Source organism: Rhamphochromis longiceps, linkage group LG20, assembly GCF_057381845.1.
Source record: "Rhamphochromis longiceps isolate RC_006_pf linkage group LG20, R_longiceps_female_GT1.1, whole genome shotgun sequence".
NCBI classification, from domain to species: domain Eukaryota; kingdom Metazoa; phylum Chordata; class Actinopteri; order Cichliformes; family Cichlidae; genus Rhamphochromis; species Rhamphochromis longiceps.
The window spans coordinates 31,650,718-31,672,732 of record NC_140576.1 but is presented as its reverse complement, the minus strand read 5'-3'; the positions used below and the strand labels follow the sequence as shown (position 1 = coordinate 31,672,732).

The 22,015-nt window shown below is 40.9% G+C and overlaps 1 protein-coding gene across 1 annotated transcript in view; it reads right to left on the bottom strand.

Moving 5' to 3' along the window:
* Positions 1-22,015, bottom strand: part of plxna2 (plexin A2) — a 166,234-nt gene that overhangs the window by 131,156 nt on the left and 13,063 nt on the right. Inside the window, exons 2-3 of the mRNA XM_085395036.1 lie at positions 9,939-11,272; positions 3,676-3,858 (exon numbers count right to left, since the gene is read on the bottom strand). Coding sequence (XP_085251162.1) covers positions 3,676-3,858; positions 9,939-11,138 — 1,383 coding nt within the window. The 5' untranslated portion in view covers positions 11,139-11,272. The remainder of the gene's footprint in view (positions 1-3,675; positions 3,859-9,938; positions 11,273-22,015) is intronic.

The following is a 22,015-nucleotide window of genomic DNA, read 5'->3' as shown; positions in this document are numbered from 1 at the left end:
CCAATTTATGGAAGTCTCACAACACATTCAACCACACAGCTTATGCATGTGTTAGTCTATGCTTGCAGTGAAATTCTCTAAGTTCATAAAGTATATGAGATGCCCATTTGTTCCCACATCTCTCAGCAAAATGCAATGACTTCACACTCTGTTAACATCACGACAGAATATTTTTTGCTGCAGCACTGTATGAGACTCCTGTGTAGTGTTATTGTTTCCTGCAGTGTGCCACACTATATATGCATTTTTCTTACTTTGGTGTCTGCTTACTCCCCCACCCTCTGAACCCCTCTTCCTCAATCAATCCCCTACAAAAGCCTGCCACAGGCAGCGATATCCACCAACATCATCCCTCATGCTTTGCCATGTTCCCGCAAAGCCAAGGAAACAGCAGCATATACGGGAGCTGATCTGCAGGGAAAGCAGGAGGGAAATGGAGGGAGGGAAGGAGGAGTGGGATTGAATGGGGAAGCATTGAGTGGAAGGATGGGGAGGGGGTATTCTTTGGGAAGGGAGCCAATCCAATTACAAGCAGTGGTGCAGCCCTGGTTTCTTTGGCGGCACAAAATTCACATTTCGACGGTCTCTTCCTCCCTCCCCTAGTACCTTCTTGCTTCTTCTTCTAAAGATGCCTATTCCTGCTACTCTGTTTCCTGTTTTTTGCTCATCGTGGCTCACACTCACATCCTGTAATCGTGCATCCCTATGCACCACACCCCTCCCTTTCCCCATCTGTCTGTCTTTCTTGGATGCATGAAAGAGCTGGAGGTATAGCACTGTATCACCAGCAAAGCAACAAATCTTGTCACCCTAGCTGTGTCATGCTCAGATCTGCAGGAAGCCTCCAGCATCCTACTCCATGTAGGTGTCTCATGCAACTCTGTAGGAGCTTATCATCCCTCTGCAGAGGAAACTGTAGCTCATACTCTTTAGGTCACCCAATCCCTCTGCCCTCCCTGTGCCACGGCATGGCAGGGCAGGCTGGGAGAAGGGTGGGGTGGAGGGGATAGCCAGGGTGTTGAATAACATTCAGTGTAAACAATGCATACTTCAGACAGACTGATTATTCTTAATTACTAATTAGTCATTATACATGAAAACAGCTTTTTTTAAGCTGCTGCAAATTGCTACAGGGGAATCCCAATTCTCTGTCATTCTCCCAGCAGTCAGAGCTTGTACATTGTTGATCATTTGCGTTCATGCAAATCATCACGTTTCACTATCCAACAGCACATCTGCTTGCAAATTTCTGCACAGCAGAAGAGTGTATATATTCTCACGCGATCAAAAGCAAATTAGGTTCAATTAAAGTCCTCCAAACTTACTTTGACAGCAAGACCACACTAAAACACAACCTTTTATTTAGCAGTAAAAACCTGAGTTAACAACGCAAAATGCAATTTAAGTTTTGGGAATGTCACAGAAATATACAATTAATATTTCATTATGGCAGACATTTTGATTTCTACACTTAATATAATCTCGTGCTGAGTTCATTCACATTACTGAGAATATTTTAACAGAGTTAAACTTTTTCCACTATTTTCTCACTTCAGCCACCTCATAGTAAGAAGATTATTATAATCATAAATATTAAGACAACACATCATTTGAACTTTCTAATGTGCTCTGTTAGTGAAACCATATTCTGTGTGTCATGGGATCATTCTCTGTGGGTGACTGCTTGCTTTTTTTATATTCTGACCACTGGACCGTGGTACCTTTTGTCTAGGTGCGCTTCTCATATCCTGATTAATTCCTGCCCCACCTTAGCGTTACTGTGGTTACAGTCACGCCTCTGTATGTAGTCACACAGATGCACAGAAGGCTATTTTGCATGGATTTTGAAACAGACTAAGGACATAGCAGAGGGAAATGGGTGATTGCGAGCGGCAGGTACAGACAAGAGTGTGGAAAGAAACAGGCAAACACACACCATATGCAAGCAACAGAGTGGGGAAAACACTCCTCTGTTGCAAATAATTGAAACAGATGAAAAGGTTAAAAAAAAGTTGACATTATTTAAAGCTCAAACTGGTGGTTAAGTCAAATTAATATTCTCTACACAACAGCCTGATTAGTAAATTGATTTAATAATGGAAAAATGAAGACCAAAATAACCCACGACACTGACATTTATGTTCCACTCCTGACATTTGTGATCTTGGAATGACACTGAGACAGTCAGCCCAATGAGAGAAGCAAGGTCAATAAATCTATCAATATCCTTCAACTAGCTGTCTAATTGCAGTCTGGACACGAGACAAAGGACAACTATGATAGGCCTACCCGAAAACTCAAATTTCAACCAAAGCCATGCATACATATAGTAGGCTATATCACACAATATTACCAGACAGGTAACTACATTTTGGCGCCTGAGAATGGGGGACTGTGTATAGCAACACTTACAATTGTTTAGTGGTTAGTAGTACACTATTTATGTTTAAGTTAAAGCTGAGAGTCTGTATATTAAACCTATATGCATTACATTGGTGTAACATATACTTTTTATAAAAATATATATAGCTAATCAGCTGTTTGGGGGAATGTCAGTGTCACACAACAGTGCAAGAGCTGTTTGAAAACAATCAATAAATCATAGATGTGTCTGACTGACAATCAAACCCAGAGCGGCACTTAACAGCACTTCTCCTCTGCACTATTTATTCCAGCTAGTCAAAAGTTTAATCTCATGCCTGATTTAGACTTCTGAGCCGGTAATGTAACCTACATAAGTGGCCAACATCATTGCTGACATTTATACTAATGCATGTGACATTACACGTTAATTACCACGCAGTTGTCTCCCAGTGTTTTACATGTGGTGCCAACCAGCAGAAACAATTAAAATTTCTTTCTTCTGTTCCTGAATGTTTTTCACTTCTTTGCACATTCTCTCATGTCCATTCCAATAGTTTCCCCCATCCTCCTCTAGGAATTTGCCAACATGTGTAAATCCTTTTATTGATGCTATGATTATTATTTCTTATATTGAGATCATGATTCTTATTCTCTCACTGAAAATTCAACAACTGCAGCGAATAGTTATGAGTTGCATTGATGAGACTTGTAGACACATTTCTATGGAGATGCACCGTAAGTTACAATGTAAGGTCTCAGAGGGATTTGCCATTACGGTGTAGCTGTGGTGTAGATTTCCCAGTGAAATATAAATCCACAGTAATACCATGTTTCTTGTAGCTAGGGTGTGAAATCTATTATTATTAACTGGCCAGGAGCCCTTAACCCTCTGTAGCCTTTGTATTCTCTCACCAAGACTAGGAATTTCAGTGCATGGGCTGGCTCTTTCCCTTGGCTCTCAGTGGGCCAAAGCAGAAAGGTGCCTATTAAAATTAATGGTTCAGTGCAGGATACTTAACAGTGCAACACTAGAGCTCATTTAACAAGGAACTGGTAATGACCACTACAGTGAGCTAGCTGTTGCCATTACACCTCCCTGACACTTTGACAGCTGGGATTAAATATTAAGCAGCTATGTTTCCTTGTGACCAACATCCATCTACACAGAAATAGGACCACTTCACAGTGTCAGTCCCCTCTGGACTATTGAGCAGTATAACTCCCTATGTATCACAGTAATAACACAAGCAGAGAACTTATACATGAGACCTTTAACTGCTGGATGAGAAGAGGAAGGGAGTTGGTACTCACCTTCTTCAGGCGTCCACTCTTGGTACCCACAAAAGCTACACAGTAGCCATTGTAGACATAAGAGGTCACAGAAGTCATACGGTCCCGAGTCTCAGTGTAGAGAGTGTGGCCAGTCACTAGTTGAGAGCCGCCAAGTGGCTGGTTGATGTCCAGACCACAGAAGGAGTCATCAATGGGCACGGGCTAAAGACAGAAGAAAAAAAGGTTATGAATTACAAATTAATAACAAGAATGTTTAAAAAATGGTGATCATGATTATCAGGGTAATGTGTGACATTAAGCAAAGAATTCCTTAAAATTAAACATACTGTAAGTGCCTTGAGGCAACTATTGTTGTGATTTGGCCCTATATAAATAAAATGTAATTAAAGTGAATTGAATTGTAGGAATAGGAAGTGAAAAAAAATACACCAGAGAAAGACAGACTTACAGGATGAGGCAACAGCAGTAAAGAGAGGCTGAGATACAGAGCATTATAAAACAAGACAGCTCAGTAAGGACCAAAGATGAAGGTGACAGACTGAAACACGAGGGTGATGGCCAAAGTTGTGGAAATAGTGGCAGTGTTAGAGAGTGTTTGAGATGGGCAGATGAGAGAGGTGAGCCTGAGGGAAAGAGGAAGGTCAGAGTGAGGAGGAATTGCTCACGTGAGTCTCTTAGCCAGACAAACGTTTTTCTTTCGGGCACACCAGAAAGAATATGTATCAGCTCCACCCGACTGAGCTCCACCTTGCTCTCACTGTGGCTCATTACCCTGGCCTATCACAACATCACAGCAGAAATACACATATTGCACGATAACAGTGGGCATTAGCGAGCACAATGCGTGATAACTATGCAACATAGAAATGTGCATGTAACCAAAGAAGCACTAATAACATTTACTTATTCACTAGAAAACAACTGCTATAGTGAATTCTCAGTGAATTTAAATTCAGCTCTTAAGGAAAATTTGGGCCTTAAGACAGCTGCTTAGAATGAAAACTTCTTGTTCTTTCAAGATATGAAAATACAGGCAATGAGGAGGAGGTGAATAAGAAGTAAGACAGTGATCTGTCTGGTGTTGAATCAGGTCAGCTGACAGTCACCAAGTATCATTGGCCTCAATGTGCCATGCAGGCTAAAGTGAAATGGCCAGGCAAGCATTACATGTGTATATCCCATAGTCCCTTGCTCACAAACTCTATCTTATTCAAATTCTAAATATATATCCCCTTTTTACAGCCCCTACTCATTAGTTTTCTTACTCTCACATTTCTCATCCGTCTCCTTTCTATCCCTGCTTCTGTCTTTTTCACTGTCAGAATGGTCTAAGCAGACTGTGTTGAGAATGTGTGGAAGGCAGCTCTGTCTCTCACACAGTGGCTGTACAACCTTTCTACATATATTTTCATGAACAGAGCAATAACGCTGAAGGGGAATAATCGCCTCCGCTTGTATCCTCACGCCCCTCACTTTGTGGCATTTCCTTTTATTCCCTTTGCCCAAAATAGCACAGAGTGCTATGGAGTACTACTGCGGTATTTAAAAAGAAAAAAAACAATCTGGTGAGTTAACATTTTCATGTCTCATGTGGTGATAACATCAAATGTACTGTATGCAATTGTTCTAGGCTTCTCTTAAACACAAGTTGATGACACAGACGGTATGAATCAGATGGGAAAGCTAGCAGCTATCTTGAGGAACAGCCGTGAGTTCCAGACATCGGCTTATCAATATATACTCCCTGAAAATCATGCAGCTATTCCACATATGGTCTGTTGGGCTCCTAACCATTTGGTTCTGATTATATCTAGATTGTTCAGATGATGTATGCTTAGTAGACTTGGCAGACAGCTCAAATCCCCCTGGAGTCCATGTGGTTGAGCTTTCTTGTTCACCTTCTTGCAGATTTTTTTGTTTCATTGTGTTTTTACTGCTGACTTACAACAAATCTCACGAGTAGTGCAGAAATGTAGTTTTCTATACCACTGTTTCAAGAGACAAATTATATGAGACCTAAATTAAACATATGCGATTAATCCTTATTGAACATCTCACAACATGAAATCATATTAATTTTCTGCTGAGAAAATAGCTGCTACCCTGTTTAGATGTGACAGGATATGTGCTCTCAGAGATTTTTCCTCTCAGAGTATATCAAATTTATCAACTCCAGTCCCACTTCGCTTTCACAAGTGGTTAATTAGTTCTAAGGGCATGAGCAAAAAAAGCAAGACTGGAGGATAGTGTGACACATGGACACACAAACACACACACAGTGTGATACAGAAAGAATCCCATCATGGCTCTACTCCATGGGATTGACTACAGAGATGGTGTGAATCTCCAGATGGCAGAAGGCTGAATGGCTGGGTGATAAATCTTTGATTGGCTGCTGTATCTGAATCCCCTGGCTCAGCCTCAGTTCCATTCCCAGCCTCGGCCTGCATGTAACTGAACACAGTAAAATGTCTGCAAGAATGAGAGCTGGGGGTATAATTAAAGTTCTCTGCTTTGAGCTTGCTGGCTACCTGCTGTTTACAACAGACCAGACGAGAGGTACTGAAGCTGCATGTGTAATTTACTCAGAAACCAAGAAAGGTACAGTTAACAGTTAGCTAAAATACACTTGGGTTGGTCTAACCTTGAAGAACCTCACATTGTGATGGATGTCAAACACTAAAAAATACCACACAGAGTCACATAGGAACATACTTAAGAAAAAAAAGAAAGAAAGATGTGAAGCATACAGCAGGGCTCGCAAAATCGCTAGCCCGACGTCCCGGGGCTAGCGATTTTTCCAGTCGGGCTACCAAAATCTATCTCTGCCCTGCCCGTCGGGCTATTGTAGGAAGGAAAAATATATGTCAATGCTTTTGCATTCTTTCAGAAATGTAGCTGGGTAATTATGTCATTGGCATCGGTGAGCCACTGTCAATATGTGACATATTGTAATTGCGTTTGAATTTGCGCTTGTTTTTTGCTTTCACTTTGCAATCGCGCGAACTGTGTATAGAGAGCGACAGCACTGATCTGTGAGTGATGATAATTTGCGCACCAATTCCTCTGACATCGTCTTATCAATCGTTAGCTTACTATGCAAACATGACAAGTGAAATCTCCCGCAGCTTAAACATGTGAGAGGTTGATCACGCAGAGAATCGCTGACCGTTATGTGAGTGCGTGTGTAAAAGCAGCACGATATATATTTTAGTTCTGCTGAGCCAAATAAGACAGGTCAGGGTGAAGAAGTGACAGCCAAAGAAAAGCTTACCACAAAACGGAGAAGTTATGACAAATCAGACTATAAGGCAAAAAGAAAGTGCAGCTTTATGGTTTCATGGACAAAAGAATTTCTGTGGCTGCAATATGACGAGCTAAATAACCAGGGGTGCACATAAGTGGTCCGCAGGTGCGCATTCGCTGTCAAAAAACCCCAAAAAAACCGCGCACAAGATATGAAGTTGCAACGCGTGTTTGCGTACATAAGATTTTCTGGAGGAGGACAGACATTTGTTTAAAACTCTTAAAGATGTCGAAGAAGCTCCTTTAAGCAATTACTTTGGTGTTCCTCTACCTCCAAAGAAATGTCAGAAGGAGTCCGAACCACAAAAGAAGCGCATATTCTCGGAAAAGTGGTTGCAGGAGGTGAGCTGGCTTCAAACAAATGATGAACGCACAGAGATGTGGTGTGGAATGTGCCGTGAAAATCCCACTCTAGCGGACAACAACAGTGCTTTTTATATGGACGCAAACGCGCGTTGCAACTTCTTATCTGGTGCGCGTCTTTTATTTTGACAGCGAATGCGCACATGCGGACCACTTATGTGCACCCGTGTAAATAACATAATGTTCTGCCAGGTGTGTTGTTGGTTTTCTCTCGATTTCTGAGTCGACAAGCGCCTTTGTTACTGGGACCAGTCATTTTAAGAAAGGCCCCCATTAGAACCCATGAGAAATGCAAGAAATGCATTATTGCTCAGTCTGCAATATCTTTCCCAGAACAAACACCAATTGCAAATAACATACTAAAAATAAACCTGAAAAATCTGTTTAGAACAGCGTACTATGTTGCAAAGAGTGAACTACCACTGGCACAATTTAGCAGTCTTTGCAAACTTCAAAAAGCAAATGGCCTCGATCTTGGTTCCACTTGCCTCTTACCCGTGACTTCAGCGGAAATGTCAGATTCAGGATCTGACACAGACTGATTCATGTCCTACACAGTTCTTACAAGTTCATAGAAATTTCTGTTCAGTTAGAACCAAGTATTTGAGTTGATGATTGTAATTTTTATACAATGTTGTAATTTGTGTTTCAACAATTTTTTGATTAATGTTTTGTTTCCTTTACAATATTATACATTAATGTATAATATTGTAAAGGAAACAAAACATCAATCAAAAAATTGCTCTCTTTTTTATTCGGGCTACTTACATTTATTTTGGGCTACCAAAAACTGAAGAGTCCCTGCCCGAAGGGCTACCAGGGATTTTGAAATTTTGCGAGCCCTGTACAGTATGTGTACTTGAAAGTAGTCACACTACTTAAGTTGAGGATTTAACATCAAGCACACAATGTCAGCATGTTTGACATATCTGGGTGTTAAATGTATTTGGGACAGGTTATATGAGTTCCACATGCACTGACATCTGTCTTTATAATCCACATTGTACTATGGATTTAGTAGCCAGTCTTGGTCTTAAGGACTGCGTTTTATATGTGACTGCGGCTAAATATACAATGCTTGGTGCAGTGTAATGCATTACTGGAAATAAATGCCTAAAGAATGAAGGGGGGGTGCAGCTTTGCAGATAAAAACTAGCAACTATAAACATGCACATACATGATTGGGCAATCTTCTGGGAAACTAGAAAAATATTCCAAATGGAGCTCCAACAGTTTAAAAGGCTCCCAGTGTCATCAGTTTATACCACTATTTCCCCTTCTTCTGCCAACTCTGCATCTTACAACATCTTATTCCGCCTTCTCAGCAGAGCTAATAAAGTCCAACAGCTAGCTTGAGATAATGTTTCCCTCCTCCTGACAATCACCTCTGACATTGTGCTAATGGGGAATTTACTGATTTTAATAGCAGTGGTCAACTGAGTTCCCCGGGGGGGGTTAGCAACAAAAGAAGCTGATCAGTGCGGTTCTCATCATAGTGAAGGATAGGGATATCATTAAACCCCACACTTCACATACTGCTTGTACACCCAGTATTAAAAGTGTCTCCTATGCACACACAGATATACAGCACACATGCACACTTAGCCAGTCATAAATTCTTAATATTCTTAAAGTCCTATTTGCAATTAAAGAATGAAAGCACAGAGGACTGTGGCCTCCTGGGAACGAGCGAAACCTTAATTGTACGTGACAACATGTAACGGATACATGGCCTTGTATTATAGCATAATTGGGGATTTCAGAAGGAATAGTCTGCTGTGTGATCGACATTATGCCAACATCAGAAGCAGAGTAACTTGAGCGACACCCCCCACCACACACACACACACACTTTATTTTTCTAGAAGGGGAGTGTGTTTACTTGTGTTGTGCTCGAGGAGAATGTTATCACTTTGATGGTTGCCAAGAAAAATAAATCCTCTCTAATTTATGAATATCTCTTATTGAAATGTACTTGAAAGTGGATATTTTCTGATATCAAAGCTACAAAACAATTTGAAATAATTGAGTGCAGTAGAAGAGTCATTTGTAAAATAGTATGCAATACTAGGCATTCAAAAGCATTTCTGGGTGATTGCCTTTAAAAATATATATATAAATAAATAAACCAGCATACGCTTGCACAACTTGCTGTGTTTTTCTGGTTCACTGAGAGGACTTAGTAATTCCCTTCACTGTTTACCAGCATATTTCAGAAAGAATCTAAATGTAGAAGTTGCTCAATTTATAAAAATTTCAGACCTTATTATATAAATGAATAGCTCTTTTTTGGTTTTCAGCTACTTGAAGCTCAAAGAATTTAAAAGGAAAAAAAAGTATAAATTGATTCATCTAAACACGAATGTGCAAAACAGAAATGTGCAAGTAATTATTCGCCAATTTATCAGTGTCCTTACATTATTTCCTATACTATCCCAATAATATTTCCCAATAACAAGCGTTTCAAGTTTTTCAAATCCTCTTTCACATTGTTACCATATGGAAGAGGGTTATTTCAATTGTTCTCCCTTTCACACTCTGGATGATCTGGAGATCTGTGGATGAGTGCATGTAAAGCATGAAGTGTTTGTCATCCATTTAGTATAACTCACCGCTTTGGTGCACTGCACATCCTTCCCAAGCAGCCAATTAAGTTCCAGGTTTCCTTCTCCCTGGTAGCAGGACTGCAGGCGCTCCTTAATTCGTGCATTGATGTCACGAATGGTGAAGACGCAGAGCGCTGAGTCATCTGGTGGGCGATGGAACTGCTTCTGGCCCTTAGAGAAGATGGTGAAGAGCACATCATCGTGGGCACTGATATTGAGTGATGCAGCGAGAACACGTCCTGGCTTGCCAAGGTAGGCAGCCTGCAGTAGCCGGTACTCAACACCGCTCTTCACACAGCCAATAGGCAGGGAAACATAGGAGTGGAACTTGGGGTCATCTTTGCAGAGGCGAACAATGCGAGAAGTGTAGAACAGGTCACTGCCGGATCCGCTTGACGACATGCTGTTTTCTGGTGTCTCGGGCTGAACAGTCAGGAAGTAAACAAAGCTGCCGCTGGCAAAGCCGTAAACATAGTAGATGTCAAAGTGAGAGACCAGTGCCAGTGTGTCTGATGGTATCTTTATGAGGGAGGACACAAAATCTGTGTGCAATTCATAGTCAAGCATAGCAGAGGATTCTGGGTCACGGGGCAACTTTCGACTGGAGATTGTAGGAAAGTAGTCCTGTTTGCCATCTACCGCCGTGCCAATAAACAGGGTCCCATCCTGGCCCTGCGAAGGCACAATGACCCCATACATAGTCCCAGTCTGGTTTACACTAGAGAGGTAGTGTTCTTTCTTGTGGGAAGGCTCCACTAAGATAAAGAGGTCATCCAATCTGAGGAGTTTACAAACTCCCTGGTACAGGCTGCCACAGGCCAGCAACCGGTTTTGGGAATAATCAATTAAGAGAAGCTTGTTGACATTGTTGGTTGAGACAAGGGGCTCAGAACAAGGCTGGACAATCAGAGGAGGGTAGCACGCCTTGTTGTCATCCTCTGGGCCTGTGTCATGGGAGACTAGAAGAGTCAGGTTGCCTGAGAGCTTGTACACACGGTTGACTGCTCCAATATACAAAGCGCCTGTGGTTTGGTGAACTGTCAGGTGGTTGAATACCCAGTCCCGACGTTCAGGGTGGAAACTAGTAAAAGTCTGCCCATTGGATAAAGCAGGTATTACTATGAGCCAGAAGCCTAGTAGAGCAGCCATTGGTCCCACTTTAGGGTTAAGTGATAAAGTTCTGCGAAATGCTTGCTGGCCCTCCATGTTTAACAGGCCTGGAAGGAAATCGCTAAGGGAGTTGAGAGAATGGATGTAATGAATACGTGGAGGAGACCTTTGCCTTTGTGTTGCTGAAGGCTATCTTGCAGGTCAAACTTCACAAGGTTTTTCACATGTTTCTGTAAAAGAAAACAAGAAACAAAGAGAAAAGTTGTAAATTGTCACAGCTGAGTTACATGTCACACGAAGAAGATGCACTTAAGAGTGTTTCAAAGTGAAAAGGAATAAGAGGCTCAAATTTAATAAAGCAATGAGCTGTGGAGAATAGACAATTGGTGGAAACCATTATGGTGCACATTCCAAAGGACAGGGCAGGTTACAGCAACGGAAATTAGCCTGACCTGACTCATGCTAGCGCTGCTGCTGTCACCACACACTGAGTAAGAGGTTTCCAAGAACAGAAAAAAGGCCAAAACAGGCATTGCTCGCTAAAAGCAAGGTCACTGTGTTGTGAGACTGACTGTCTTTTTCTTCCAAAACAATGTGACACTTCAGTGAAGCTAACCTTTTACACATGTATTATATTCACTTATTTTATTAGAAAGGGTTTAGAATATTGTCATAATTAGAATCTGTATTTCTGAGTTATTGTCCATAACCCTTTATGAGGATTTTAGTAGCTGAAACTTTGGCCATGGCAGATCTAGGCAGTTTATCTTTAAATCAAAGTGAATAATTGTGTCCAATTTGGACAAAATTCCAAATACCTTTCCAAAGATATTCCATTCACAAATGGGATGGGCATAACATCACAGTGGCCTTGACTACTGACCACCAAGATCTAATCAGTTCATCCCTGAGTGCAAGTGAATATTTGGGGCAGATTTAAGGAATATTTCATTCAGAAAATACATTAATCTGTAGCGACCTAATGTTTGATCTTTGACCATCAACGTCTAATGACGCCATCTCGATGATAGGGCTTACCTACAAAAGGAAAACCTAAAACACATCTTCAATATTAGAGATCATGCCATACCAGAAACATTAGCACACAGCTTAACGTTGTGTGCTTCGTTATCCTTAAAACATCATTCTCTTCTTTTTATTATTATACTGACCCCATCCTCACGATTTCTTTAAACACATCCCCTATCAGTTGCCCATTTTGATATACTATATTAGTCAAAATGTATCACGCTACAATTAATGCAACCATGCTCTGCCTGGGCTGTAAAGATCTCTCTCCATGTGCTATAAAACCAAGCAGTCTGTCCCCAGGAGTTAATTATCTCATCCATTGGAAAAGACGGCCTGGATCTCATTACTGAAACAAACTGAGAACAAATTGGAAGCCACTTGCACACACCCCTACTCTTGCTCTTTAAGGGGCTCATTTTTATAGACTCTGAATCTATTAATTATTCTTTTATACAATTTATTTATTTATTCATTGTTTATAAATCAAGTTCCTCTAATACTGGTGTGCTCAAATCACAACTGATTAATTTAAAGGTGATTTTTGTGCTGCCTATAATTAATCCCTCCACTGTAATAGATATATACAAAACATCCTCATGCAAAGATTAACTAATAGAACATCTGATGTATGTATGAGTGTGTCTCATTCCCCAAGTATTATCGGTGTACTCTATCAGAACCAAGTAGTGTGAGGGGCTAACAAGTGGAGAGAATGGCAGTGCATCCTAAAATCAAGTACGATTAGGCGTAGCGATCCAACAAGGGTAATTACTATGGCGCTGGAGGTGGTAAGCTGGGGAGTGACATGGGGACGCCGGGGGCTTGAATGTGTCAGAGACAGCCCTACGTCGTTTGTCACGCTCCAGATTTGCATTTCCAGCAGCGAGGGCACAGAGAATCAAGGGTGAAAAGATGTGGCCTGAATAATCAGTAACTGCACCTTGAATTAACAAGCGACTGAAAAGGGGAGGGAACATTGTATGGGAAGATACTGAATAGCCAGCTTACATTGTGACGTGTTCAAGGCAGGTTTGATTTGCAGCAGTAATTTAGGGGTCCCTTTGAGCCGTGTCAGCCCTTTCATAGACCTCAATCCAAATCCGTTAATGGCCATCTTAGGGTCCCTCCCTACTCCTTGTGATCGAGTATACTACACAGCACCATCTTAAATATAACCCTAAGGAAGCATATTGATCTATGTGTCCAGAAACACAGGTCCTAAAGCCCAGTCAACCTGTTCTTGGTGTGTGTGCACAGGCAGAGGCGTGGGAGGTGCGCTGTCCCAAAAGCACTTTATTAGCATGGTCATAAAAGTGCCAGTGACTCTAAAAAACAGCAAGGGTCAGACCCCCACCCTCACTTTCAGTTGCCTGCATGCTGCCATGCTCCTTTGTTTGAGTTTGTACATGGTAGATTTGCAAAGTGGATCCCTTTGGTGGCATAATCAGTTTCCTGCTGAGCTAGCTTTTCGCTCAAGCCCCAAAGCCTTTTGCCCTTTAGATCTTACGCTCCACCTCCACGCTTTAATCGTATGTATATACAATGTTTTAAGGCCATCCATCTTTTCTCCTTCTACTTTTTATTTTTCCTATGTTTCCTCAGTTGTCAGGAGTAAAATTATGCATCAGTCTCTTATGTTGTGGCAACAGCTGCCCATGCAAAGAAAAAGAGTGACTGAATGGTGTAAATAAAAACCTCCACAAAAAGGTTATCCCCTCATATTGCTTTCAATAACACAGGGAATGAAGTCTTTGTTCAAGCTGATTGCATGACCACCTCTTTGTTGCACTTGACATAGCACTCCACAGTAGTATGCAGCTGAAGACTTTAAAAGAATACGAACAAAACTCGATCCCCCAGCGTGCTCTTTAGTTCAAAGCCATATCTTTCTTTTGTTTGTGAGAAGTCAGAATTAAGTAAAAGAAAATTAACATATAAATGCAACCAGAAATTATTCATACTTAAACATAGTTAACTAGTGACCTGGAAAAAGAAGAGGGCATGACTATGTTGACATTGAATTACAGGTAAACTAGAATATAGGCACATTTGCAGCTAGTAGTTCTGAATAAAAATTCAGACTTTCACTACATGAGATTTTTGCCATTAATGCTGAGGCACGGATGACAATCGACTTTTTATTTGTCTTTTAAACATAGGGTGAGCGGATGAACCAAAAAAGTCTTGTTCCTGAAATAAATTCAGTGTGCAGATGTTTCACAATTGTGGCCGTGGCACAGAAAGAATGATAGACTGCCATGATGACAAAACTGTCAGCGTCAAATAAGAATATAAAATGGAAAAAAATTATATAACAAAACAAAATTCTTTATGGTCATTCTCAGTAGATTTCCATTTTAAGACTCACACTCATATGACAGTCTCTTTGGCAGACGTAGAAGGCAAAGAAAGAAAATCTTCATGTCAAGAGAGACGGAAGAGAACTCACGTTCCCGCACAAACGCAAGCTGTGATCATGGCTTGGAGAAAAGACAGTTTTTGCAAAACTTCCCATTCATAATGAATAGTCAGGCACACAAAACACTGTGTTGGCACACTCAGCCAGGCTGCTTCAGAGTGCTTGTTAAACAAACTGGTCCCACTGGCTGCATGTGCACTGTCACTGTGACTGGTTGTGGGTCTCTTGCTGAAATGCTGGTGATTTCCCCAGCCACTGGGCATGATGCTGTGACAATGCCAACTGTGGCCAAAAGAGCTGGATTGTAGCACTTTAAAAAGATGCAAAAGAGCGACATTAGGTACAGGACAAGGATAAAGGAGTGGCGAAATGCAAAACGAGAGCTAAGTAAACCCTCAATGATGGTTGGGAAGAAACAGCCTGAGGGTAGTCCAGCAACTAGCAAAATGGCACAGGAGAGAAGGAATTTGTCTTTGAAGCAGGAGCAGCCCTAAAGCTCCATCACCCTCAAATAGGCAGCAGGTCTTCTGCTTTTGTGCTTTCCCCCAGTTTATTCTCTCTACATCCTAAGCTTCTTAACACTCTAGCCAAATTTGCTTCATCTGTTAAATTCATATTTACAGCAATTGTACTGCAGAAGATAAAGAATGTAAACCAAATCCATTTATGGTGCTGAATCCATTGTTGTTGAATTTAAAAAAAAAAAAAAAAAAAAAAAAAAGGAAATGGGAGATTGTAATTTCATGCCTTGGATTAATGTGTTATTCCCTCAACGATTAATGTAAAGCATGAAATTTGAAAGCTTAAGTGAAAGTGATATGCTTCGAATCAAAGAGACAATTTGGAACAAACCTTCCTCAACTTTCTAGTTAGGAAAAGTACAGTTAAGGGTTTAAAAATATGTTGGATTTTTTTATTCATTTCCTGGTAAACTTTTCAGTGGATGTGGCAATTTGGACAGTAAAAATAAAAAGTTTTATATTCCCCAAAGGGAGATCTCCTTCTATAGGAACCGATAAAAAGTATTAGCAGTAGAGGTTTGTCTATTAGTCTTCTCTCTTTTCTGCTATCAGGAAAAGAAATAATGAGAGGCCTCGTTAGTATCTTATGTTGTTGAGCTGGAGTTATATTCATACATTCTTCTGTGACAATAGGAAATGAATTTCTCTGTTCCAGTGCCATTACGATCTGTCAGCTTCCAGGAAAACTATTCTCCAGTCATCCATCCTTCCAGCCACTGCAAGGAAACATAGCATTTTCTCCTGCTACGACCCAATAGCAACAGAAAGGGAAAACACCCTCAGAAACCACAAGCCCTCCAGTAACTATCATTTAATTCTGTCTGGTTTCCTGTGCTGTGATGTTGGACGTGGTTGGTTATTCCCAATATTTTCTTGTGTAACGATTCAAAATTCCACCATAAAGATAAACCCTAATAACCAGGAGGAAATTACTGTCATTAAAGCCTTCCTCATAACATAAAAAATAGTCCAGAGCTGCTAAATTAAAACCATCACTGTGTAAATGTTTTAATTTGACCTTTTTATAAGCCATTTAGTTGTTGTTTGTCTTTTGACATGACATGTGTGAGGCTCTGAGCTATGGCTGAAAGAGCTGCAATTTAGCGATGCATAGTAAATTAATGCACAGTTGCTCACAATTAAGCATGAGCTCTCTGGGCACTCTGACAGAGCACTTTGCATCCAGTATTTAATAGCACTATCTTTGTTAGTGACCCATATCAGTGCACTTGCTCATGAGCATCTGAGTTTAGAGGCGTACAGAGAGGCCTTGAACTGCTTGTCAATGAGCTGCATTTGTTGAAAGCAGTCACAGTCGTGCCCCAGCTTTAGCATTATTTTAATGAAAACACATAAAAATGATTAGAACAACCCACCACAAACTTACATAAAAACATTTTTCATCAGGTATAGTCAAGACTTAGCATAGACGCTTATTCCCCAGTGCAAACAAGGGCATGTGTACCTAATCCTTCCCTTTAACCCTGTCTCTACACAGTTCCACTCCCACTTCACAAACTTAACACACTGGTATTGCAGCTAAAACCAGTAACATTTACTAAAGAGATTACAGTGTCACTGCTACTCTAATTATATTTTTCCGCTCCCACAGCCGCTACATTCTCCTAACACACAGGCATGCACACATTTAAACTTGTACTTTCATGCAAGCTTAGACACGTACGTATCCACAGCTACAATGAAAGATACACAAATACATGGCAGCTTCAATGTAAATGAATTACTCCTTTTCCCTCTCAATTCTGCTCTGACTGACAAAACTAACAAAGCTCTACATGCTTTTGTTCATTTGAAGGATGAATCCTGAGGCATGATCTTCTCAATCAATCCCAGCATAGTCATATGTGGTGTACGTCTCATCATTGCTGTCTGTCATCCGATGAGAGCAGATTTCTATTAGGGGGCATTTCCATAAATCTAAATTGTAAAGGGCCTTAGTGAGAGCAGAGCAAATCCTCAGTGGGCAAAGAAAACAAACAAAGCAGGATGTCAGGGGAGACCACAGGATCAGATATCTACCTCAGCTCATACACAGATTGAAATTGAATCAGGCTTTTTTTGATTGACATCATACACATTTTATCAAACCGAAGGACCTTAACTACTTTTGACGCACGTGGTGGATGCTGCGCTGTCCTCGCACTTTGAAAGTCTGTATAATAGTATAATGGAAGCTAGATGTGGAGAGATCCATTTAAGTTAAAGTAGATGGGGTGTGTTTCAGTGGTTTGCGTATCTGAAATTGAATCACTTTCCTATGAATTACTGAAGAATGCAAATTTGCAAACACACAGCTCACAATATTTTGAACACCTGTAAAAACAGTAGCATTTTGTCCTTTCAAGAGGTTATCGTGAACTGAGCAGAGAAAGAAGCATTTGAATAAAATCAATTCATCTGATCTCTACATGACATTATGAATTTAGGCAGTTCAGCAAAGCGAATATTTTGAAACTCGTAACTACCAATAGCTCTTCTCATATCTAAGGCAACTTCATAGTGGCCAAATCTCAATGCAAATTTAAGAGTCGGTGAAGCAGACAAATGAACTTGGCAAAATGTAGAACTTGGCTGGTGTGCCAGGTAGCAGGTGCAAAGGACAGCTAAAGGGGCATTGGTCTGAACGAGTGGGCAATTGCGCGTCTTGTGAGTAGAAATGAAATGCATGAAAGGCTCAGTTCGTCTTGCCTTGGTGAAATCAGATTGCATAAACTCTGTGCTGTAGCACCAAACATAAGAGAGGTAAAGGCAGCCGAACCAAAAAAAGACACAGATGACATTAAACCAAGCAATACCACACTCCAGCGCAAACTGCGTGTGTGGATGCAAGCAGCTGCATCATCATAGCATGTGTCTATGTGTACTGGTTTGCGTTGATTTACTTAAAAAAGAAAAAAAATCAGCAGACTTTCCCCGCAGAGGCGTTATCTGCCTGTAGCTGCAGTCTGCTAAACAAAGCATGGACTCTGACCTTTGGTGTGCAGCTGCCAAGTCAGAATAAGGCACCGATGGACTGAACCTTCTGTCAAAAAAATATCATGCCAAATCCACAGTAAAACACCAGCAAACTGATCTGCAAGTGGGGAGATGTGTGTGAATTTAAGTACTTCTTCCATACATGTTCCATATGTGTGTGAAACACTGCAGGAAGACCTTCCATATAATGTGTAGTAATATGAATTTTCTCCATCCACAGCTTCATCATTTGTTCAACTGGGATCATAGTCCTAAGGCATGGCTCAGTGGTCAAGGTGACTAATGCTGAAAGGGTCTAAGAAAGAAGGAGACAGAGGGAAACCGAAACCCAAAAGAGGGATAGAATCAATGATGGTGTATGAAAAAGAGAAAGAATGTCAAGTACTGCTGCTAGTTGACAAGGCTGTTAGAGACTACGGCAGCCATAACTCTAGAAGTTGGTATGGTCTCTCCATTATCTGGAGAACATTGGCACAACATGGCTGGCACACTCAGGCTACAGGAAGATCAATCAAAAAGTGAAAGGAATGAGGAGGTCAAAGACGGTCAAAGATGAGTGAAATCTACACAGGACTATTCTTTGGTCTAAATGTATAATAGATCTACTCATTACATGACGAGACCTGTTATTTCATTCAGGAAATGCAGAGGGGGAGAAGGAATGGTTATACAAGAGATTTTGGAGGAGAGGAAAAAATGATGTGCATCCTGTCAGTCAAAGTAATCCCTTCATTTTCTACTGCTACCGTTTCATCTAAGGACTGTATGATATAGCCTGGAGCTCTGTAATCACACGCTGGTTGAAAGGATGAGGCTACTCTGGGTTGGCTAACAACCAGGCACTATAAACTCAGCAGGAAACACACTTTTCTGTTGAACTGCTCTACAAACATGGTCACTATGGATCCCTGCATGGTTTACAGAGGATAGGCTATAGATAAGGTAGTATGTGGGTTTAATTTTGATTATAGCGACAAGTATTGCCCAACAACCAGGGCTGTGGTGTAACTTAGAACAGTGAGAATGTGATCTGTGATGTAAGAGAAATTTATACTGCTGTGCCAGATATAGCTCTATCAATGCTAAAAATCAATAATATCCCAGTGCAATTAAAATAACAGTTGAGCATGTGACCTCAGTTTCTGTGAATGCCAGAAGAGTTGGCTGGCAGGATGCACAGTACCGGCATTGAAGGACAAAAATGGGGGGGGAGGGAACTAACTACATTATGCAAAAAAATCATATAAACACCCATCGCTCTTCCATGAACTTTATGAGTCATTTTTTTTTTGTCTGATAATAAACACAAGAGTCACTCAGTTGCTCATTTCCGCAGTGTGTACATGCTGCGTTTATACGAGTTGTTGTTCTGTCTGTGTCAGTGCGCATGCGGCTGATTTAATTCCTTGTGCTTATCCAGGACAGCAGACAGCTTTCTTTGGGACTATTCTGTTTACAGCTAGCCACACTCCTCCATGGAAATTTTAACAAACACAGCAAGACTGTATAAACAAATGCTTCTTCTTACAAAAGTGAAATGTTTTTTGCTGTCACACTGAAAGCATGAACCTACAGCTGTCACACTGGGTCTATGATTTTTTTTTTTCCTTCCATTCTAAGCTTCAGCACAGATCTCAGTTCTCTCAAACCCCAACTCTTAAAAGGGTCAGCCGCAGTTCTGTACAAACACACTGGACTGTCTTATCGCAAACGTAAGGCTGCTACCTTGCAATGGCAGCACTTGTGAGAAGTTAAACCGCCTAACCCTAATGACCCACTCTTCTTTCCTGCCACAGTGAGTGCAGAAGTATAACAGTCATGCTTTGTCCTCACAAAGTCCAATCCTTTTTGCAATAAAACCTGAATAAACACTGAAGTTTGACCAAAGGCAAACAGTGTCTCTGTTTACAGTGGCAAAGATAATGAGACTTTAAAACCTGTGACCTTAATATGGAAACATATGAAAAAACCTATAAACATATGTAACTCATTTTTTGTCTGGTAATCTAATTAACATTTGACCAGTAAAGTATCAAAGCAAACTTAAGTTAATGTTGTGGTATTTTTTGTGAACCCCTACAGGATGAAAAGAAACTTTTACCCATTGTATTCACAATCGGCTTTGACCACAAGCATAATGTTGTGTGCCTCTCGAATACACACTACTGTCTAAGGACCATTAAAGCCTATTTTCGAGAGCTCTTTGCTTGGACACATAAAACAGATGCATTATCACACAGCTGAGCAGGGTTCAACCTCTCTCCTGTTCTCTCAGTCTGTTTCTCTCTCTACCTCAGCCTGGTCAAGGCCCTTCTAATTTCATCAGGGGTGATAAAACACCACAAAATCAGTCTGTGGTTAGTTACTTAGCCCAATCTCCCTTTGGACGAGAGGCAATAACAGCATGTGGTGAGGAAATTGGGTGCTTATTCACACAGAAGGATACATGCCGAGCAAGCAGAATGGCCTGGTTACTGTCAAGACTGTGCACAACAGACCACAAACAAAAACAAAGGTAGTGACTGTCTGTCTGTACACTGAAAATAATCATCAGGTATAAAGCGAGCAGAAAGGAGATGAATTGGACCCAAATGTGCCACAGTTCCCACAACAAAACTGCAACCACCTGCAAACTTTGCTCCACTAGGAGATCTTTACTTTTAAATCAATTAAGAAATGCTTAATTTCAAAGGCTGATTTGAAAGCTTTCCAAACATTTCTCAAATGGGTAAAGTGCAGTACAAAGCAAAGCAAAGTTACACTGCTACTACAGACCACAGCTCGCAGGAAAGCTTACACTACATTTGTATGCAAGTCCAACTAGGGTTTGCAATGAATATGAATAATAAAGCAGTAGTGAGTGCTGCAGTAAGCATTAACTCAGTCTTGCGCATGGTGGGCGTATAACAATCCACCTGATCGTCCTCAGGGGTGCAGCAGCTGCTGCCAGGCTATGCCAGGACAGGACTGAATATGATGGGACAGAGCACAGAGAGCAAGCCAGATGACTGACTGAGTGAATTGCTGGATCAGTGCTGAAGCACACACGCATGCCTTCCGGCCTGTTCCATGTGAGCCCCGTACAGGATGCAGTTCTGGCTGGGATACGGTGGAAAATCAGCACTTGCTGGTTTCCTGTCAGATAGTGTCCTGAGAATCTAGCAGGCATATCACCAAGGCAAACACTTTTCAAATAAACACACACAGAACAAAGATTGTTATAAACTTTGCTAAACATATGAGATGTTTATTTAGAAAAACTCTAGTACACAAATAAAACATGATGCAGCTGAAGTACAAGCAAATCTGATAAGAATGCTGCCTGCACAACAGTCAGCGTTGACTAACGATACTGGCTGATCACAGATGTATAATCTAACAGATATAAGCCAAAACACTTTTTTAGTAGAGCATACTGCAGATTTGTGCTGCAGTTTAGAAATGGTGAAAATATTGGTTTCTGGTATCTGCTGCTATTTGTCTTGTTAACTGCTATTGGCAATATTAACTAGTGGCTGTATGTTCCATTGATTCTGTAGTCCTTATACCTGCGATGCAGATACATAAACTTAGATTATTAATATTCTGCTCATTCAGCCCACTTTCATGGTGTCTGTCAAAACTGATGGCGAAACGTCCTTACACACAAGATGCCACTTACTGTATGTGATAACCTTGTCTGTCTACTTTGATGGACAAGGTATCACATACCTGATACTGAGGGGTCACTTCCAACTTGTCATTTGTCAACAAGAAGGGTTACTTTCGAAGGAGTGTGTTTGAACCGGTACCATGAATGTTTCCTAATCCTAATGTTAGTAAGGTTTTCTTTTAAAAAGCAAGGCAAGGGAGAAAAAAAAAATAGTGCAAAACAAAACGGACCAAATGTGAAATGAACCAGGGTCTCTTGAAAATATCCTGCCCCACCCATGCCAACCTCCTTATGAGGACTTTGCTTTAATATGGGAATGTTATCTTTTAGTGTCTCATACAGCCACAGCTGA